The sequence below is a fragment of the Oncorhynchus clarkii genome, chromosome 9 (assembly GCF_045791955.1).
Source record: "Oncorhynchus clarkii lewisi isolate Uvic-CL-2024 chromosome 9, UVic_Ocla_1.0, whole genome shotgun sequence".
Classification (NCBI taxonomy): Eukaryota; Metazoa; Chordata; class Actinopteri; order Salmoniformes; family Salmonidae; genus Oncorhynchus; species Oncorhynchus clarkii.
The window spans coordinates 69,918,362-69,941,434 of NC_092155.1; the positions used below are offsets into that span (position 1 = coordinate 69,918,362).

The window sequence follows — 23,073 nt, forward strand, 5'->3', positions numbered from 1 at the left end:
ATTTGAGCAATCTGGAGAGAAAGGCCTTGGTCAGGGAGGTGACCAAGAACCCAATGATCACTCTGACAGAACTCTAGAGTTCCTCCCTGGAGATGGGAGAAACTTCCAGAAGGACAACCATCTCTGCAGCACTCCACCAATTAGGCCTTTATGGTAGAGTGGCCAGACGGAAACCACTTCTCAGTAAAAGGCACATGATAGCCCGCTTGGAGTTTGCCAATATTCTCTGGTCTAATGAAACCAAGATTGAACTCTTGGCCTGAATGTCATACGTGACGTCTGGAGGAAACTGGGCACCATCGCTATGGTGAAGCATGGTGGTGGCAGCATCATGCTGTGGGGATGTTTTTCAGCGGCAGGGACTGGGATACTAGTCAGGATCGAGGCGAAGATAAACGGAGCAAACAGAGATCCTTGATGAAAACCGGCTCCAGAGCGCTCAGAACCTCAGGGTGGGGTGAAGATTCACCTTCCAACAGGACAACGACCCTAAGAAAACAGCCAAGGCAACACATGAGTGGCTTCAGGACAAGTCTCTGAATGTTCTTGAGTGGCCCAGTCAGAGCCCGGACTTGAACCTGATCAAACATCTTTGGAGAGACCTGAAAATAGCTGTGCAGCAACGCTCCCCATCCAACCTGACAGAGCTTGAGAGGATCTGCAGAGAAGAATGGGAGAAACTCCCCAAATACAGGTGTGCCCAGCTTGTAGCGTCATACCCAAGAAGACTCGAGGCTGTAATCGCTGCAAAAGGTGCTTCAACAAAGTACTGAGTAAAGGGTCTGAATACTTATGTAAATGTGATATTTCAAGTTTTTTTTTAAATGACTAAAAAAAACATTTTTGCTTTGTCATTATCCTCCCGGACACCCTAGACCCACTCCAATTCGCATACCGCCCCAGCAGATCCACAGATGACACAATCTCAATCGCACTTCACACTGCCCTTTCTCACCAGGACAAAAGGAACACCTATATGAGGATGCTGTTCATCGACTACAGCTCAGCGTTCAACACCATAGTACCCTCAAAGCTCATCACTAAGCTAAGGACCCTGAGACTAAACACCTCAATCTGCAACTGGATCCTGGACTTCCTGACGGGCCACCCCCAGGTGGTAAGAGTAGGCAACAATACGTCTGCCATGCTGATCCTGAACACTGGGGCCCCTCAGGGGTGTGTACTTCGTCCCCTCCTGTATTCCCTGTTCACCTACAACTGCGTGGCCAAACACGACTCCAACACCATCATTAAGTTTGCTGACGACACAACATTGGTAGGCCTGATCACCGACAACGATGAGATGGCCTATAGGGAGGAGGTCAGAGAACTGGCAGTGTGGTTCCAGGACAACAACCTCTCCCTCAATGTGAGCAAGACAAAGGAGCTGATTGTGGACTACAGGAAAAGGCGGGCCGAATAGGCCACCATTAACATCGACGGGGCTGTAGTGGAGTGGTTCGAGAGTCTCAAGTTCCTTGGTGTCCACCTCACCAACGAACTATCATGGTCCAAACATACCAAGACAGTCGTGAAGAGGGCACAACAAAATCTTTCCCCCCTCAGGAGACTGAAAAGATTTGGCATGGGCCCCCAGATCCTCAAAAGGTTCTACAGCTGCACCATCGAGAGCATGGTTGCATCGCCGCCTGGTATGGCAAATGCTCGGCATCTGACTTTAAGGCACTACAGAGGACCTAGATAATAGGCGGTGTCAGAGGAAAGCCCATAAAAATGCTGATGTTCCAGATACTCAACTAGTCTAAAGAAGGCCAGTTTTATTGCTTCTTTAACCAGAACAACAGTTTTCAGCTGTGCTAACATAATTGCAAAAGAGTTTCTAATGATCAATTAGCCTTTTAAAATGATAAACTTGGATTAGCTAACACAACGTGCCACTGGAACACAGGAGTGATGGTTGCTGATAATGGGCCTCTGTACGCCGATGTAGATATTCCATAAAAAATCTGCCATTTCCAGCTACAATAGTCATTTACAACATGAACAATGTCTACACTGTATTGCTGATCAATTTGATGTTATTTTAATGGACAAAAAAAAATGCTTTTCTTTCAAAAACAAGGACATTTCTAAGTGACCCCAAACTTTTGAACAGTAGTGTAACTCAAAACCAAACCAACATATCCTTTGGTAAAACAACAAGCCTGTCTCACCAGCATAGATATTAAATATCATAGATATAAGCCATGTATATAATACTGTATGTTATATTTCATTCTGTGCTCACCAGCATGTAGAGGTTCTCCCAGAAGTCCTGTGTCATGAGTCTGAAGAGAGCCAGGAAAGCCCATCCAAAGCTGTCAAAGCTGGTGTAACCGTAATTTGGATTCCTGCCAGCTTTCATGCATGTGAAGCCTTCAGGGCAGCGGCTGGGGGGAGAGGAGAGGGCCACACAACCATGCAAAGACTCAGCAATATTTACATACAAAAACAACATGGCTGCCGGATAGTACAGTTGTCTGGTTTAATAAAATAATAAGAATAAGGCAGATAGACAGGCAGACACCGACAGAAGGAGAGACAGAGACAGAGACAGACAGACAGACAGACAGACAGACAGACAGACAGACAGACAGACAGACAGAGAGTGATAGCGCTGAAGTCATCCATGTATCCTATGGAAAACTCCTGATGGCGCATGAAGACGGAATTATTTCAATTTGAAGCGCGCCATATGGGGGTGAATGACACCAAAAACACACTAAGGATTATGATGAGGTGACTGGTGGGAGGAGCCATTATAATGAGCCTGGCCTCCTATAGATCCTCCCACCAGCCTCCTCTGGTAAATAGCAAAGGATCATGGTCGATGTAGTTGTTTTCATCCTGCCTGAGAGACGCGCGCAAAGATCCCAGGCCGGCTCGTGATTGGTCTGTGTCAGCACGTGGTCCTGTGTGACTACAAATGTAGTAGTCAGAATGGATCACTATTTAATTAAATATCTAGATTTGTAGCGTGCTTGAAAATAATTCACTGTGGGGATCGAAAGTCATCATAATATACTAATTTTAGAGTCCAAAACAGTCGTCTAGAAAACATCTTTGGACCATTCTGGAAATCATAATTTACATAGACTTTCTTGGGCAGACCAGGGTTTTGGCACAGCTTGGGTAGAGCTCGTTCAGCTCCAGAACGGACACCAGGGGCCTGTATGCAACTCACCCAGAATCTGAACTGTTGCCACATAAAAGGGCATCCAATTGTCTAGGCAGGAAGTAGAAATTTTCTGGTGAAAGAAACACAACACACACATACAGAATAGCATCAGAATAACATTCCCTATCGGTCTTTTCTAATGGCCATTTAGGAGTAGGAGGCTAGACCTCTGCAGCTATGTAGATCAGTGGAGGCTGCTAAGTGGAGAACGGCTCATAATAATGGCTGGAACGGCGCGAATGGAACGTCATGGAAACCATGTGTTTGATGTATTTGATACCATTCCACTGATTCCGCTCCAGCCATTACCACGAGCCCGTCCTCCCCAATTAAGGTCCCACCAACCTCCTGTGATGTAGAGGGATATAGGACAAACTTTCTCAGCAAATGGAAACATTTTTCTACGTTGTGCTCTTAAAAACACAACCCTGGTGTGTTTGACTGCGGCCAGGCTACGTACTGTCGTTATTGATGTATTCATTCCAGTCGAAGCCTATGCTGCCGTTGGCCAAGAAGTTCTCGGTGGAGTTGATTGGCCAAATCACGCATTTTTGTCGTAGGTTGCCCATGAAGAGCTGTAGTCCAATCAGAGCGAAGACACCGAGACAGAATACCGTGAGGATCATAACATCTGACAATTTCTTCACCGATTGTATTAGAGCACCGACAATGGTCTTCAGGCCTGGGGAGGGAGAAACACACACACACAGACGAACGTTTGCACACACACACACACACACAAACGCACAGAGGTACAAACACAGACGGACGTGCACACACACAAACCAAAGAGATGATGCAGAAGGTTTGTATATGGGAGACGATCTTGGGGTTCCCAGACAAGGTGACTTTACTGTTCTGTATTGCCTGTCTAATAAGTCCATGATCAAAGTACTGTACTTTTCTGTCTAATAAGGCCATGATCAAAGTACTGTACTGTATTGCCTGTTTAATAAGTCCATTACCAAAGTACTGTGCTATACTGTCTAATAAGTCCATTATCAAAGTACTGTACTATGCTGTCTAATAAGTCCATTACCAAAGTACTGTACTATACTGTCTAATAAGTCCATTATCAAAGTACTGTACTATACAGTCTAATAAGTCCACTATCAAAGTACTGTACTATACTGTCTAATAAGTCCATTATCAAAGTACTGTACTATACTGTCTAATAAGTCCATTATCAAAGTACTGTACTATATAGTCTAAGAAGTCCATTACCAAAGTACTGTACTATACTGTCTAATAAGTCCATTATCAAAGTACTGCACTATACTGTCTAATAAGTCCATTACCAAAGTACTGTACTATACTGTCTGCTTTATGTCCATTCCTTCATCAACCAGTATACAACTTACAGTAAGTATATTGTGCGATGGGATGGATTGTCCCGAGTATCCATTATAACACGCACATTAAACCCTTATGCCTGAGTTGGGTATTTAATAATACAATACAAATTGATGTGTCATCAGTATATAGTATGTACTGTACCTGTACACTGAGTATACAAAACATTAAGAACACCTGTTCTTTCCATGACATAAGACAATTGAGACATGGATTGTGTATGTGTCCCATTCTGAGGGTGAATGGGCAAGACAAAATATTGAAGTGCCTTTGAACGGGGTATGGTAGTAGGTAATGTTTCCTCTAAACTGAGTGCTTGCTTTAGTGAGCAGCTCCCCTCGGACTGCCGGTGCAGAAGCAATAAGAGATTAAACTTCACTCAATGTTCTACAGTTTTCCCCTTTAGTTAACACTACCAAAGTTTCACCTCACTTTGGGAATTGTGATTGAATCAACGCAATATTAGCCGCGTTCAATGTAATATACCGAAATAAAACAAACTATGCAAGATTTAGTATGCAAAACTAATTGTGCAAGTGATTTTCTCGTAGGCAGAGCGCATTGGTGTATGATTCTATTGCACTGACAGCACAACTCATGATGTACTCTATACGGTGCGCCATAACCAATCAGATCAGCAGTAGGCCTATATGCAAATAGCCATTGCCATATATGGATCTGTGCCATTCACTTTGAACTGGACTATGTTTAGGCTACAGTATGAGTGGTCTTGAGTAGATGTGTTTGTGTTGAGATCAAAGTGAGAGCTGCATGGAGCGACGTGTGCACATTTGTTCACATGATTTGCTAGTTAGTCAATTATTAGCCCAGTTATAGATCATTTGTAGTCAACAATGGGGGAGTGATTGCTTCCTACAAGAGCACAAAACATATACATTTCTATCACTCTTTAAATAGCCAGTTGTGAGCCAAAGAGATAAGTAGCCAATAGGCAGACGGTAGCATAATTTGTCTGATTCTCTGTAATAATGGGAATAATAATTAATTAGATTTTGTAAAGTGGTTTCATGCACCAGTTTATTTATATTTAACTAGGCAAGTCAGTTAAAAGATCAAATTCTTATTTACAATGACGGCCTAGGAACAGTGCCTTAACTGCCTTGTTGAGGGGCTGATTTGACCTTGTCAGGTCAGGGATTTGATCTTAGCAACCTTTCGGTTACTGGCCCAACGCTCTAACCACTAGGCTACCTGCCGCCTTAATGTACTTATCTATTTTTAGTGTACGCAACATGATGGACTGACTGGTTTAAATGTGTATGATGTGAGAAACTATGTGTATGTGATCCTTTTAATGGGAGGCGAAGACAAAGAAAAATGTCCATCCTGGATGGACAATAAAGTTTTATTCTATTCTGTCAAACACAACATTTTCAGTCCCCTCCTTGTCTGAAGGACAAGTGGATAAACAGGTTAATGTCAAGCCCTGCATGTTTTTTTTCAAATTCTCATGGAATGTAGGTCTACATTGAACACCACACATTGGCTGCTACTGTAGGCTGATAGAAAAGCTAATTCCATGTTAAAATGTGATGGGATTATGCATTATGATCAAATGGCCACAGTAGCCAACATGACCACTTTTAAAACTATCACAACATTCAAGTTTGCGCTCAGCAGACCCAGACTCAGTGTAGAAAAAAAATCTAGGGAACATTGGTAGTAGGTGCCAGGTGCAATGGTTTGTGTCAAGAACTGCAACACTGCTGGGTTTTTCACGCTCAACATTTTTCCATGTGTATCAAGAATGCTCTACCACCCAAAGGACATCCAGCCAACTTAACACAACTGTGGGAAGCATTGGAGTCAACATGGGCCAGCATCCCTGTGGAACGCTTTAGTCACCTTGTAGAGTCCAAGCCCCGACCAATTGAGGCTGTTCTGAGGGGAAAAGAGGGGGTCAATAGTAGGAAGGTGTTCCTAATGTTTGGTATACTCTGTGTATATATCAAACAAGGAAAAATTGTCTACAAAAAGTAAAACCTTGTAGTGGGTTGGAAAGCTGACATTTGATATCTTATATTTAAAAAACATAAATGTAAAAATGTATATTTCATTAGTTAAAAACAGTACAACTTCAGACAAATTTCAACAACTGATTACATATAAACCATTTTATAATACAAATATGAACAATAAATATCCAAAAGCCATCCCCTCTGTTTAGAGGTTTAGTAATGAGACACTCACTGACTGTATACAGTTAGTTGATATGCCACTACTGAACCAGGAAGAGATCTATTAGTATCACTGGCTGTATACAGTTAGTTGATATGCCACTACTGAACCAGGAAGAGATCTATTAGTATCACTGGCTGTATACAGTTAGTTGATATGCCACTACTGAACCAGGAAGAAATCTATTAGTATCACTGGCTGTATACAGTTAGTTGATATGCCACTACTAAACCAGGAAGAGATCTATTAGTATCACTGACTGTATACAGTTAGTTGATATGCCACTACTGATCCAGGAAGAGATCTATTAGTATCACTGGCTGTATACAGTTAGTTGATATGCCACTACTGAACCAGGAAGAGATCTATTAATATCACTGACTGTATACAGTTAGTTGATATGCCACTACTGAACCAGGAAGAGATCTATTAGTATCACTGGCTGTATACAGTTAGTTGATATGCCACTACTGAACCAGGAAGAGATCTATTAGTATCACTGGCTGTATACAGTTAGTTGATATGCCACTACTGAACCAGGAAGAGATCTATTAGTATCACTGGCTGTATACAGTTAGTTGATATGCCACTACTGAACCAGGAAGAGATCTATTAGTATCACTGACTGTATACAGTTAGTTGATATGCCACTACTGAACCAGGAAGAGATCTATTAGTATCACTGGCTGTATACAGTTAGTTGATATGCCACTACTGAACCAGGAAGAGATCTATTAGTATCACTGACTGTATACAGTTAGTTGATATGCCACTACTGAACCAGGAAGAGATCTATTAGTATCACTGGCTGTATACAGTTAGTTGATATGCCACTACTGAACCAGGAAGAGATCTATTAGTATCACTGACTGTATACAGTTAGTTGATATGCCACTACTGATCCAGGAAGAGATCTATTAGTATCACTGGCTGTATACAGTTAGTTGATATGCCACTACTGAACCAGGAAGAAATCTATTAGTATCACTGGCTGTATACAGTTAGTTGATATGCCACTACTAAACCAGGAAGAGATCTATTAGTATCACTGACTGTATACAGTTAGTTGATATGCCACTACTGATCCAGGAAGAGATCTATTAGTATCACTGGCTGTATACAGTTAGTTGATATGCCACTACTGAACCAGGAAGAGATCTATTAATATCACTGACTGTATACAGTTAGTTGATATGCCACTACTGAACCAGGAAGAGATCTATTAGTATCACTGGCTGTATACAGTTAGTTGATATGCCGCTACTGAACCAGGAAGAGATCTATTAGTATCACTGGCTGTATACAGTTAGTTGATATGCCACTACTGAACCAGGAAGAGATCTATTAGTATCACTGGCTGTATACAGTTAGTTGATATGCCACTACTGAACCAGGAAGAGATCTATTAGTATCACTGGCTGTATACAGTTAGTTGATATGCCACTACTGAACCAGGAAGAGATCTATTAGTATCACTGACTGTATACAGTTAGTTGATATGCCACTACTGAACCAGGAAGAGATCTATTAGTATCACTGGCTGTATACAGTTAGTTGATATGCCACTACTGAACCAGGAAGAGATCTATTAGTATCACTGACTGTATACAGTTAGTTGATATGCCACTACTGAACCAGGAAGAGATCTATTAGTATCACTGGCTGTATACAGTTAGTTGATATGCCACTACTGAACCAGGAAGAGATCTATTAGTATCACTGACTGTATACAGTTAGTTGATATGCCGCTACTGAACCAGGAAGAGATCTATTAGTATCACTGGCTGTATGCAGTTAAGAAAAACATGTAAAAAACATATCACTACTGAACCAGGACGAGACGTATAGTATCTTGCCTTGCAAAATATTTCCTCTATGTTGCCAGTATGGCCAGTGACGGATTACAGCTAAACCAGAAGGGGAGGACTCCAGGAAACTGAACAGTGAGAGGGCAATCCGTAAGAAAGAAAGGAAGTAACCACAGCAGTACAACGAGGGGATATGATAAGAAGTCAGAGGTTCAGGCAGGCAGGGGGTAGAAACCAATGACATGCAGGCTGAACAGAAACCATTCAATGCCACCGCCACTCTGGGGCCTTTTCCTCTCATACCTGTCATTAGGTTAAAGCACAAACTCGAACCTCATCTTACCCCAACTCTACTACAGCCAGACTCTTACCCCAACTCTACTACAGCCAGACTCTTACCCCAACTCTACTACAGCCAGACTCTTACCCCAACTCTACTACAGCCAGACTCTTACCCCAACCCTGCTACAGCCAGACTCTTACCCCAACCCTACTACAGCCAGACTCTTACCCCAACCCTACTACAGTCAGACTCTTACCCCATCCCTATTACAGCCAGACTCTTACCCCAACCCTACTATAGCAAGACGCTTACCCCAACTCTACTACAGCCAGGCTCTTACCCCAACCCTACTATAGCCAGACTCTTACCCCAACCCTACTACAGCCAGACTCTTACCCCAACCCTACTACAGCCAGACTCTTACCCCAACCCTACTACAGCCAGACTCTTACCCCAACCCTGCTACAGTCAGACTCTTACCTCAATCCTACTACAGCCAGACTCTTACCCCAACCCTGCTACAGTCAGACTCTCACCTCATCTTACCCCAACCCTGCTACAGCCAGACTCTTACCTCATCTTACCCCAACCCTACTACAGTCAGACTCTTACCTCATCTTACCCCAACCCTACTACAGCCAGACTCTTACCTCATCTTACCCCAACCCTACTACAGCCAGACTCTTACCTCATCTTACCCCAACCCTACTACAGCCAGACTCTTACCTCATCTTACCCCAACCCTACTACAGCCAGACTCTTACCTCATCTTACCCCAACCCTGCTACAGCCAGACTCTTACCTCATCTTACCCCAACCCTGCTACAGCCAGACTCTTACCTCATCTTACCCCAACCCTACTACAGTCAGACTCTTACCACAATCCTACTACAGCCAGACTCTTACTCCAACCCTACTACAGCCAGACTCTTACCCCAACCCTGCTACAGCCAGACTCTTACCTCATCTTACCCCAACCCTACTACAGCCAGACTCTTACCCCAACCCTACTACAGTCAGACTCTCACCTCATCTTACCCCAACCCTACTACAGCCAGACTCTTACACCCAACCCTACTACAGTCAGACTCTTACCATAACCCTGCTACAGCCAGACTCTTACCCCAACCCTGCTACAGCCAGACTCTTACCTCATTTTACCCCAACCCTACTACAGCCAGACTCTTACCCCAACCCTGCTACAGCCAGACTCTTACCTCATCTTACCCCAACCCTACTACAGCCAGACTCTTACCCCAACCCTACTACAGTCAGACTCTCACCTCATCTTACCCCAACCCTACTACAGCCAGACTCTTACACCCAACCCTACTACAGCCAGACTCTTACCCCAACCCTAATACAGCCAGATTCTTACCTTATCTTACCCCAACCCTACAGTCTCACCCACAGCCCTTCCCTTCAGGACAGGCAACATCTTCAGGCAGAACCCCCAGTGGCTGACACAATTAATCCATAGAATGCAAGAGGATTCCAAACATTTCCAGAAACAGAATGTCTCTCACACATTGAACTGGAAGCCCTGAAGGAAAAATTTACCATTAGTGAGGTGTCATGCAACTAATCAATATATCGTTGAAATAATAAGAAACAATCTCTTCTATATTTTCAGTGACACTACAGAGTGAATTTACCTTATACATTATAAACATCAAGGATTGACATGTATTGACTATAATCCGGACAGGGTTTAGAGAGTAATCCCTTTTTGTTTTTGACACCTCCCTGTTTTGACTTCTCATGAGTTGTCAATTACAACAGATTCCCAAGGAAATATGTCCGTCAAGATGAGAGAAACCCACAGTTTGTCTTTCTGTGAGAAGAAAAATAACTCTGTGAGTAAAACATGTTGAATTGATGTCATTACAACCTGAAACGGTTCATCATTATGTCATTTCATCATTATGTCATCATGATGTCACTTCAACCAGTTTTGCCCAGCTTTGCCAGCTGGGGACCAGAACCATAGCTGACCGTCCTTCCGTGCTTAATTTGAGCAGGATCAGGTGAAAATCTCCCCCTGCCAGAATTCTCCCCCCCCTTCACGTTCTTCATTGTTGCGACTTGCTTGCTAGTTTAGATTTCTGCTCTTCACTCCGTTGACAGTTTAGTCTACATTTCACTGATCTTAGTAGCAGAAAGCATTTTTGTCTGCAGTTTTCGGTTTGGCTCTTTGTTTCAAGTGTTTGTGGCGGTTCTAGCTTGTATGGCCCCTGGGCGAACCCCTCCATCAGCGCCCGCGCCTGCCCCCACCCTTGGCAAGATGCCGCCCTGGGCGGTTGCCCATGTCGCACATACCTAAATCCGCTACTGATTTTGTATTAGTCTATAAATAAATCTCTTTGCCAAAATTCGTCATCTCTCCCATGTCTTATTCGACTAGTGTTTTTGAAAGTGTAAGGATGATAATTCAACCATAGTTGTTCTGAAATGTTTATTGCTTGCCAACATTTTACTCCATCCTCTATGTTTATTAATATAACACACATACAATAATTATTCATTTCAGTCGCCTATCCTGAGGTGAAGTTTGTTCTATAGAAACTATTTGACTCTGTTGTGTGCCACAGAAAGTATTTGACTCTAGCTACAAAATTAAGGAAATTAGAGGGGGGGGGGGGTTCTGTCAGAAGGAAGATTTTCGGCACCACACCGGCACATCTACGCGAGAGAATAAAAAAATCACTGTTTGCAAACTAAAAATTTTAACAAAAGCGATTAGTGTTCATTCGAGTTGCCTCCTCATTAATTATCCTGCCCCCGAAAACAACATAATGTGAAACGTAGATTTTCAGCCCACACTTGATATTCTACGAATGAATTTGTGTTGGGCCGGCTCGGGTTAATGGTTTGTGCAACATTATAGCCTATGCTTGAGACCAATGTGTGGCCGTTGATGTGGTGAAAGACAGAAGAGCGCCTGTATCTCTCTCAGAACTAGAATTACATTTACTTTCTATGATCGCTCTCCCTCTCTCTGCTAGACATGAGCCTGCACCTCTCATCTCTCCAGGGTTGCACTTCATCATTTATTTCCTTATAGAATCATAGCCGCTGCAGAAGCAGAACCCCTCTCTCGCGCTCACTTTTTGTTCTGGCATCTCCCGATTTACAACTTAAGCACTACCATCCTTCATATACCATATCATATACTGTATGTATATTGAAATACATTTGCCAGAGTTATAGAATAACTGCTGTCTGTTCAGAAAGAAATGACATCATTTATAATACTACACCAGAAGTAGGTCCATCATTTATAATACTACACCAGAAGTAGGTCCATCATTTATAATACTACACCAGAAGTAGGTCCATCATTTATAATACTACACCAGAAGTAGGTCCATCATTTATAATACTACCCCAGAAGTAGGTCCATCATTTATAATACTACACCAGAAGTAGGTCCATCATTTATAATACTACACCAGAAGTAGGTCCATCATTTATAATACTACACCAGAAGTAGGTCCATCATTTATAATACTACACCAGAAGTAGGTCCATCATTTATAATACTACACCAGAAGTAGGTCCATCATTTATAATACTACACCAGAAGTAGGTCCATCATTTATAATACTACACCAGAAGTAGGTCCATCATTTATAATACTACACCAGAAGTAGGTCCATCATTTATAATACTACACCAGAAGTAGGTCCATCATTTATAATACTACACCAGAAGTAGGTCCATCATTTATAATACTACACCAGAAGTAGGTCCATCATTTATAATACTACACCAGAAGTAGGTCCGTCATTTATAATACTACACCAGAAGTAGATCCATCATTTATAATACTACACCAGAAGTAGGTCCATCATTTATAATACTACACCAGAAGTAGGTCCATCATTTATAATACTACCCCAGAAGTAGGTCCATCATTTATAATACTACACCAGAAGTAGGTCCGTCATTTATAATACTACACCAGAAGTAGATCCATCATTTATAATACTACCCCAGAAGTAGGTCCGTCATTTATAATACTACACCAGAAGTAGGTCCATCATTTATAATACTACACCAGAAGTAGGTCCATCATTTATAATACTACACCAGAAGTAGGTCCATCATTTATAATACTACACCAGAAGTAGGTCCATCATTTATAATACTACACCAGAAGTAGGTCCATCATTTATAATACTACACCAGAAGTAGGTCCATCATTTATAATACTACACCAGAAGTAGGTCCATCATTTATAATACTACACCAGAAGTAGGTCCATCATTTATAATACTACACCAGAAGTAGATCCATCATTTATAATACTACACCAGAAGTAGGTCCATCATTTATAATACTACCCCAGAAGTAGGTCCATCATTTATAATACTACCCCAGAAGTAGGTCCATCATTTATAATACTACACCAGAAGTAGGTCCGTCATTTATAATACTACACCAGAAGTAGGTCCATCATTTATAATACTACACCAGAAGTAGGTCCATCATTTAGCCACAGAGGACCAATAGCTGTTTACAAAAATTGCCTCGTTTTGGACTGTGTTCACTCAGCTCAATCCCAAAGCATATAGCCTGGGAACGAGCTGCAAATCTGTCAGTGAACAGCATGCAGCCGGAACAAGCCTCACGTAATATTTCAAACACAATCGCGGTTGGAAAATACAGGTTGGAAAGCAAATGGCTCCTGCTTAAAAGAGAAGACTTGAATCCTACTGTAGGCTACCAAAATATTAAATCAACTTCCAAATAGGCCGATTGATCGAACGTTGTTTTACAAAGTAAAACAAGAGATAGGCTTTTGGGACGAGCGCATCGGCCATCGCTGGTGAGTCAGCTGCTCATCATTGGGTGAGTCAGTGAAACTGGAAAGCTTTTCTAGGACTCAACACAAGGTCGTTTTTATTGCTCTCAGATTCTTAGTTTGTCAGTATCAAAGTAAACTGTAATTTCGATCATTTGTGAGGTATTAAAAAATATTCAGCTAAACTCTCCAAGTCATATAAAATGACTGAACTGAATGAAATGTGTTTGTGAAAGGTCAAATTCTTCCCAGACCCAAGTAAAAAAAACAACTAATGTGTGTAACTTCTGTAAGCACCTCTCCTCTGATGCTCTACGGCACTACACAAAAGCAATGATATGTGTGCACTGCTTTATTAGCAAGGTGATTTATTGTTGATTCACTGTGGTACCGCAGAGCCCCCTAGGTCACCCCTCTCTCGCGCTCACTTTTTGTTCTGGAACCTCCCGAATTACAACTTAAGCACTACCATCCTTCATACACCATATCATGTACTGTATGTACTGTATGAACTGTATGTGTTGACTCAAGTAAAGGTTAGTGGCTCATTCAGTCACCCCATCAGCATTCTAGAAAGCTCTAGAATGCCAGCGGAAAATATGTGTTCTATTTTCTGTTCAAGTCGGTCATTATAATGAAAAGTTAACCATCAACATGAACAAAACAACAAACTGAAACGGGTAAAACAAACGTTTTCAATGCCATCTTTCATCACCCAAGCTTTTTAGCAGGCTAATACTGTAAAGCAAGTCACTCAAAAGCATCATGCAGCATAAAATATGTCCACAAACTAGGCTTGGCAGTCTTCATCAATAATGAATAAGTATATTCTGTGGGATGCCAGTAAGAGCTATGTCAGTTCCCAGCTGAGCGTCAACATACTCTACGTTTCTTCTTTAACTCAGACGTATAGAGTCAAATTCATTCATTTGCATCATTTTTACCCCGTAATAAATAATGTTAATGTATTTAGTTAATTGTACCCTCTCTTCCAATCCAATTACCTAGTTATTTTTGGATATGAATAATTATCTCCATCTTTTGAAAACCTTGCAAGAGCCTGGAGGCTTTTTCCAATGATAAAAGTACTATGGATGAGCTATACTGTAGATGTCTCAACAGTCTTTGTCAAAGTGTGCAGTACAGTGAATCAGGAAAGGTTGGTTAATTATAAGCTATTCCTTATGGTCAGCTAAAGAAAAATGAATCCCATAATTAATCAACATATATTTGACTTTGTCTCTGGTGATAATCTATTGATGTGCTATCATACTGCTACTGTCAGTGTCCTTTTCTTTAGTGGGGCTTCTGCTATTGCCCATTCCAATGAATAGACATAGACAGTGGCTTACAGCTATTTCCGAGGAGAATCACAGCTGCCTTTAGGATGAGACTTCTACTGGGGCAGAAGAGAGACACTTTGGAAGAACCTGGAGTAGACTGCAAAGCCTATCAAAAATGTATCAGTGCCATTTTTGATAAATTTGGAGGAAAAAATAAATTCAACAAATATTATTTCAAATTATTTTTTTGTGAGTGCTTAAAAATGATAATAAAAATGATAATAAAAATGATAATAAAAATGATAATAAAAATGATAATAAAAATGATAATAATAATATTAGTGAGTATAATAAAAATAAAAGGGTGTGATATAAACATCAGCCTTAGTGTTTAAACTGAATCTCACCTGGTATGACAGAGATAGTTTTCAATGCTCGGAGAACTCTGAATGTTCTCAACGCAGAGACATTGCCCAGGTCCACAAACTCTGTTATATATCTGTAAACAGGGGAAGGACCACACACAAACAAACACCAGTGACAAAAACACACGCGCAAAAGCACCACAACACCACCACCACGCACGCACTCAACCAGGAAGTAACCACAACGCCACTCACAGAGCCTGTCCACGGAGGGGGAGTAAAGGATAAATAAAATAAAAAATAGGACCCACGACACATCGACCCCCATCCTGTCTTACCTGGAATTACAGAAAATAGTTTTCAATGCCCTCAACACTCTGAACATACGCAGAGCTGAGACATTACCTAGGTTTACAAACTATGTTATACACCTGCAGAATCAAATACAAGTTACAAACTGTTATTGACACACATGATATAAGACGAATGTAGTGGTTGAACAGAAACACTCCTTGAAGTTAAAGATATTTAAGGTCCACTTCGTAAAATGCTGAACTAGTTCTACGCAACATCAAAAACATGGTGGCCTTAGAGTTAGTTATAGTTATAGTTAGTTTGCCAACATGTAATGTAATGTGTTAGTAAATATACATCTATATCATGTCAAATCCAACATGGTAAGATGAAGCCTTGATCAGAATCCTAAGGTCTCCAGCAAACTGAAAGAGAAAAATGGAGAGTGAGCGAGAGAGACAGATAAAGAGAGAGGGAGGAAAAGAGAAAGAGAGAGATAAAGAGAGAGGGAGGAAAAGAGAGAGAGAGACAGATTGAGGGAGGAAAAGAGAAAGAGAGACAGATAAAGAGAGAGGGAGGAAAAGAGAGGGAGACAGATAAAGAGAGAAGGAGGAAAAGAGAGAGAGAGATAAGCAGGAACAGTTAGGAATCCTATGAAAACACCTGATTGAGCCCCCCTTCAAAGAAAGAAAGAAAGAAAGAAAGAAAGAAAGAAAGCCTGGACAATTCTGGACAGTAACAATACCTTTAGACTTATTAACGCTCTATTTATCAATTATCCCACACCATAATATTAATACTTAATCTGTCTTATAAGAATGAACAGGTATGTATCTCTAGGACTCTCATACTTACGCCATAGAAATGACCATGAAATCCAGCCAGTTCCAGGGATCCCTTAGGAATGTAAACCCATCTATACAGAATCCTCGAGCAACGACTTTTACAAGACATTCAAATGTATAAATCCCTGTGAATGTGTACCTGGATGACAGAAGCATGGAACATGATCAGAATGAGCAATTGACTATTTCAAATCCAAGAAGCATATCGTTTTTATCTGTTGAATTGACGTACTGGTAATACGTTCAGGCTCTTATCAAGGCTAGCAATACACCTCTGTTAAAACCAAACTTGTGTAGGTTAAAACATGCATAATAAACATTTTCTAGTTTATATTATATACCTGTGTAGATAAATATAATAAACGTGAACTTACTCTACTTGCTTGGACCACTCAGGAGGTTCACTAAAGGTCATGAATATACAGTTGGTCAAAATAGTACACATAATGATCATGCTGAAAAGAGTGAGGAAATGAGTTAAGGAAAAGTCCAGAGATTCACAGTGGAAAACAAAGTAAATGTCATCATCCAAAACAGTTAAAGGGATACTTTGGGATTTTGGCAATTAGGCCCCTTATCTACTTCCCTAGAGTCTGATGAACTAGTGGATACCATTTGTATATCTCTGTGTCCAGTATGAAGAAAGTTATAGGTAGTTCCGCAAGCTAGCGTTAGCGTTAGCAAAATGACTGGAAGTCCATGGGTATCTGGACAAACATACTTCACTACAATGGTAATAGGGTGCCATTTGGCACTTAACCATGAAAAATACTGCACTATACCTTTCAAGACTAACCAACCGATGTGGTTGTGTGAAGAAAACCCCAATGTCAGCATCTGAGCAACCAGGGCTGCATATCAATAGTCTATAGTGGCTTCCTCTCCTCTATGTCTCCTTTCTTCATCTCCTCTACATTTCCTGTACTCTAAGTCTCCTTCCTCTCCTCTGTCTCGTTCCTCTCCTCTATGTCTCCTTCTTCTCCTCTGTCTCCTTCATGCCTCCTTCCTCTCCTCTGTGTCTCCTTCCTCTCCTCTATGTCTCTTTCCTCTCCTCTATGTCTCCTTCCTCTCATCTATGTCTCCTTCCTCTTCTCTATGCCTCCTTCCTCTCCTCTATGCCTCCTTCCTCTCCTCTATGCCTCATTCCTTCCTCTGTGTCTCCTTCCTTTCCTCTGTGTCTCCTTCCTCTCCTCTATGCATCCTTCCTCTCCTCTATGTCTCCTTCCTCTCCTCAGTTATTGTCATTTTCAGTGTCATCTACTTTAATCAATGGCTGAGGGTGGATGGCATCCTTGTTTTCAGAAGACTTTAGAAGGCCCTCTACAGGGGGCTCAGTAAGATACTTTAAGGTTGGCAGGTTACGTTTGGAGAATGTTTTCTTAGGATGATCAAACGTCAAACCTCTCTTTCCATGATTAAGGGTAATCCACTTTAGCAATCTGCCGGGACCAAAAAAGGTTTCTCAAAAGGGTTCTACTATGGGGAAAGCCAAATAACCTTTTTAGGTTCTAGATAGCACCTTTTTTTATAAGAGTGTATAAAGTCAATAGGGTGCCATATACAGTCTATACTACCTAAACTGAAGCAGCAGTCAATTGCACATTAGCATGCAGCACTAACAGAAGCAGCAGAATGTTCATAAATAATCAAAACAAACAGGAAATACTTAGGTCTCTCCTGGTAGGACACACTTTGAAAGGATATGAATGTATCAAAATTTTAATAGCTATTCGCCTGAAAAGATTTAAAGGACTTATGATGTACAAGGCAGGGTTGGCACTAAAGCGGAAGATTGTCTTCCCTCTGTTTAGCACTATGAATGTCTGTGGAGAGAAGAAACAGAGAGAGAGAGAGAGAGAGAGAGAGAGAGAGAGAGAGAGAGAGAGAGAGAGAAAGAGAGAGAGAGAGAGAGAGAGAGAGAAGAGAGAGAGAGAGAGAGAGAGAGAGAGAGAGAGGGAGAGGGAGAGGGAGAGAGAGAGAGAGAGAGAGAGAGAGAGAGAGGGAGAGGGAGAGGGAGAGAGAGAGAGAGAGAGAGAGAGAGGAAGAGAAAAAGATTAACAAGTTAAATGTAATATTTCAAGGCATGCACACCCAAAATAGCTCTAGGTACAGTACTTCATCCTCATGTATCAGCTATGTGCTCAGAACAGTAAATGTCAGGTAAAACATTGTCAATTACATTATATGCCATAGATATTGGTCAATTACATGCACAGAGAAGTCACAATACTAGTATTCTAATCTACATAAATAAATACTGTATGTTTGAATAAAATTCAAAATAAACATATTTCACAAACAACATTTCACAGCTGTAACAATGTTAGCCATTTAAAGGAATAATCAGTCTTTTTTTAACTCTCCACCTTGTCCTATATGCAGGGTTTCCCAACCTGGGTCCCGGGGCCCCATTGAGTACACGTTCACTCAGAGGGGGCACCAGGACCGACTCTGGGAAACCTTGCTATATTGGACAGGCAACGCCGACATACACTGTATATGTAAACTACATGTTTAAAATACTGTTACTACTAATCAACATCCTGAAAATGTTTGCCAAACAATCTCAATGCAGGGCAGGCAGCCTCTAATGTTGGGTTTTTTCCCATAAGCCCCTCTCAACCAATCATCGTGATGTTTCCTTCTCTAACAGGAAATGTGCAGTGTATAGAGAAATGTCCTGTGCTAATGTTTCAGCTGCTGCCTCTACATTGTGTCCTGCCCTGCCCGCTGTCGATTGTTAGATTTGAAAGGAGTGGAAGCGTGCAGAGAGACCTACTGAGTAGGAAAGGGGTGGCAAACTTCTTTCAGCAAATTACCTCATAATTGTTTAAATAAAACATGACAATTTGCATGAAACTTTAATAACCCTGCAGTAAGTCTAGCAGAGCATATACCGTGGACCAGTGTTTTAGCCCAAAGACAGAGAGGAGAGGAGAGGAGAGGATAGGAGAGGAGAGGAGAGGAGAGGAGAGGAGAGGAGAGGAGAGGAGAGGAGAGGAGAGGAGGAAGAGAGGAGAGTAAGACAGTGCCCCAGCCCCATGGGGAGACCTCAGAAAGATAGAGACCTCAGAAAGTTAGAGAGAGAGAGAGAGAGAGAGAGAGAGAGAGAGAGAGAGAGACAGAGACAGAGACAGAGACAGAGAGAGAAAGTGGAGGAACATAGGGAGATACACTGAGAAAGAGTGTACAAAAATATAAACGCAACATGTAAAGTGTTGGTCCCATGTTTCATGAGCTGAAATAAAAGATCCCAGAAATCTTCCATTTGCATTCTATTCAATATCCATATTGTGTGCACAAATTGTGAGCATTTCTCCTTTGCCAGGATAATCCATCCATCTGACATATGTGGCATATCAAGAAGCAGCATGGTCATTACACAGGTTCACCTTGAGCTGGGGACAATAAAAAGCAACTCTAAAACGTGTAGTTTTGTAACACAACACAATGCCACAGACATCTCAAGTTTTGAGGGAGCGTGCGATTGGCATTCTGACTGCAGGAATGTCCACCAGAGTAAGAACAAGGATGCCCTTGTTTCTGTAACAGCGATCATACATTTGAAAGTTAAGGGCAGGTAGAGACTACTCCGGAGGATAGCCAAATAATTTTGTTCTGTCTGTCTGTCTGTCTGTCTGTCTGTCTGTCTGTCTGTCTGTCTGTCTGTCTGTCTGTCTGTCTGTCTATACATACAGCACAATAGCACTGATACCCTCCTCAATCAAAGCTGGTTACTGTCACTCTTCAAAGAGCTAATTTCTCATCTGCCCTATTCTTCTGGAAAGACTTTCTACTAGATGTTGGAACATTGCTGCGGGGACTTGCTTCTATTCAGCCACAAGAACATTAGTGAGATCGGGCACTGATGTTGGGCGATTAGGCCTGGCTCACAGTCGGCGTTCCAAATCATGCCAACGGTGTTCGATGGGGTTGGGGTCAGGGATCTGTGCAAGTCAGTCAAGTTCTTCCACACCAATCTCGACAAACCATTTCTATATGGACCTCGCTTTGTGCACGCACGGGGGCATTGTCATGCTGAAACAGGAAAGGGCCTTCCCCAAACTGTTGCCACAAAGTTGGAAGCATAGAATTGTCTAGAATGTAATTGTACGCTGTAGCATTAAGATATCACTTCAGTGAGCCTAGCCCGAACCATGAAAACAGCCCCAGACCACTATTCTTCCTCCACCAAACTTTACAGTTGGCATTATGCATTGTAAAGTCGGACTGCACGTTTCCACTGCTCCAGAGTCCAATGGCGGCGAGTTTTACACCACTCCAGTTGACGCTTGGCATTGCGAGTGGTGATTTTAGGCTTGTGTGCGGATGCTCGGCCATGGAAACTCATTTCATGATGCTCCCGATGAACAGTTCTTGTGCTGACATTACACCCAGAGGCAGTTTGGAATTCGGTAGTGAGTGTTTTCCTCCTATACGTTTCAACTTCACAATAACAGCACTTACAGTTGACCGGGGCAGCTCTAGCAGGGCGAACTGACTTGTTGGAGAGGTGGAATCCTATGACGGTGCCACGTTGAAAGTCATTGAGGTCTTCAGTAAGGGACATTCTACTGTCAATGTTTTCTATGGAGATTGCATGGCTGTATGCTCAATTGTATACACCTTTCAGCAATGGGTGTGACTGAAATAGCCGAATCCACTAAGTTGAAGGGGTGTCCACATTATTTTGGCCTTGTAGTGTATGTTGGAAACTTGTGGAGCAAAGCTTGTAAACAAGAAGGGAGTAATGAAGTGATCTACGGGATTCTAGTGAGGTCCAGCTGACCTTCTGATAGTGATGAGAATTAAAACTGTCACCTGTGGGCCTTCTGAATGGCACAACGGTCTAAGGAATTTCAGTGCTGGAGGCATCACTACAGACCTGGGTTCACAACATTTGACATTTAATCCTAGTAAAAATTCCCTGTCTTAGGTCAGTTAGGATCACCACTATAGGTTAAGAATGTGAAATGTCAGAATAATAGTAGAGAGAATTATTTATTTCAGCATGTATTTCTTTCATCACATTCCCAGTGGGTCAGAAGTTTACATACACTCAATTAGTATGTATTAGTATGTAGGCCTTGAAATAAATCCACAGGTACACCTCCAATTGACTCAAATGATGTCATTTAGTCTATCAGAAGCTTCTAAAGCCATGACATCATTTTCTGGAATTTTCCAAGCTGTTTAAAGGCACAGTCAACTTAGTGTATGTAAACTTCTGACCCACTGGAATTGTGATACAGTGAATTCTAAGTGAAATAATCTGTCTGTAAACAATTGTTGGAAAAATTGCACAAAGTAGATGTCCTAACCGACTTGCCAAAACTATAGTTAGTTAACAAGAAATTTGTGGAGTGGTTGAAAAACGAATTTTAATGACTCCAACCTAAGTGTATGTAAACTTCCAACTTCAACTGTAGCTTACTGCACAAACCTAATTGTTACAGTACTGTTTTTAATTGGTTAATGTTGCATAGACTAGCCAAGTTAAACTAAATCTGAGCAGTAGATCACGGCTTGCATTTTGACTCAAAGTGATCTTGACTCAGAAAAGGTTGGTGATCACTGTTCTATAGTTTTCCCTGTTAACACTGAGGCAATTGGGACACGTAATATTAGCCACTTTCAATGCAACATACCGAAATAAAACTAACTATGCAAGAGATGTTGTTGTAGGCAGAACGCGTCGGAGTAGGATTCGATTGAATTGACACGCACTGCTCAGCCCGTACTCTACACAGACTGTACTCTACACAGACTGTACTCTACACAGACTGTACTCTACACAGACTGTACTCTACACAGACTGCACTGCTCAGCCCGTACTCTACACAGACTGTACTCTACACAGACTGTACTCTACACAGACTGCACTACTCAGCCTGTACTCTACACAGACTGTACTCTACACAGACTATACTCTACACAGACTATACTCTACACAGACTGTACTCTACACAGACTGTACTCTACACAGACTGTACTCTACACAGACTGTACTCTACACAGACCGTACTCTACACAGACCGTACTCTACACAGCCCGTACTCTACACAGACTGTACTCTACACAGACTGTACTCTACAAAGACTGTACTCTACACAGACTGTACTCTACACAGACCATACTCTACAGACTGTACTCTACACAGACTGTACTCTACACAGACTGTACTCTACACAGACTGTACTGCTCAGCCCGTACTCTACACAGACTGTACTCTACACAGACCGTACTCTACACAGACTGTACTGCTCAGCCCGTACTCAACACAGACTGTACTCTACACAGACCGTACTCTACACAGACTGTACTCTACACAGACTGTACTCTACACAGACTGTACTCTACTCAGCCTGTACTCTACACAGACTGTACTCTACACAGACTGTACTCTACACAGACTGCACTACTCAGCCTGTACTCTACACAGACTGTACTCTACTCAGCCTGTACTCTACACAGACTGTACTCTACACAGACTGTACTCTACACAGACTGTACTCTACACAGACTGCACTACTCAGCCTGTAGTCTACACAGACTGTACTCTACACAGACCGTACTCTACACAGACTGTACTCAACACAGACTGTACTCTACACAGACCGTACTCTACACAGACTGTACTCTACACAGACCGTACTCT

General features: G+C 41.8%; 1 protein-coding gene across 1 annotated transcript in view; it reads right to left on the reverse strand.

Annotated features, from left to right (window-relative positions):
* Positions 1-23,073, reverse strand: part of LOC139416866 (sodium channel protein type 8 subunit alpha-like) — an 81,640-nt gene that overhangs the window by 53,462 nt on the left and 5,105 nt on the right. The window contains exons 2-8 of the mRNA XM_071166012.1: positions 18,120-18,238; positions 16,790-16,879; positions 16,426-16,554; positions 15,319-15,410; positions 3,639-3,860; positions 3,185-3,248; positions 2,249-2,390 (exon numbers count right to left, since the gene is read on the reverse strand). Of these exons, the coding sequence (XP_071022113.1) occupies positions 2,249-2,390; positions 3,185-3,248; positions 3,639-3,860; positions 15,319-15,410; positions 16,426-16,554; positions 16,790-16,879; positions 18,120-18,238 (858 nt within the window). The remainder of the gene's footprint in view (positions 1-2,248; positions 2,391-3,184; positions 3,249-3,638; positions 3,861-15,318; positions 15,411-16,425; positions 16,555-16,789; positions 16,880-18,119; positions 18,239-23,073) is intronic.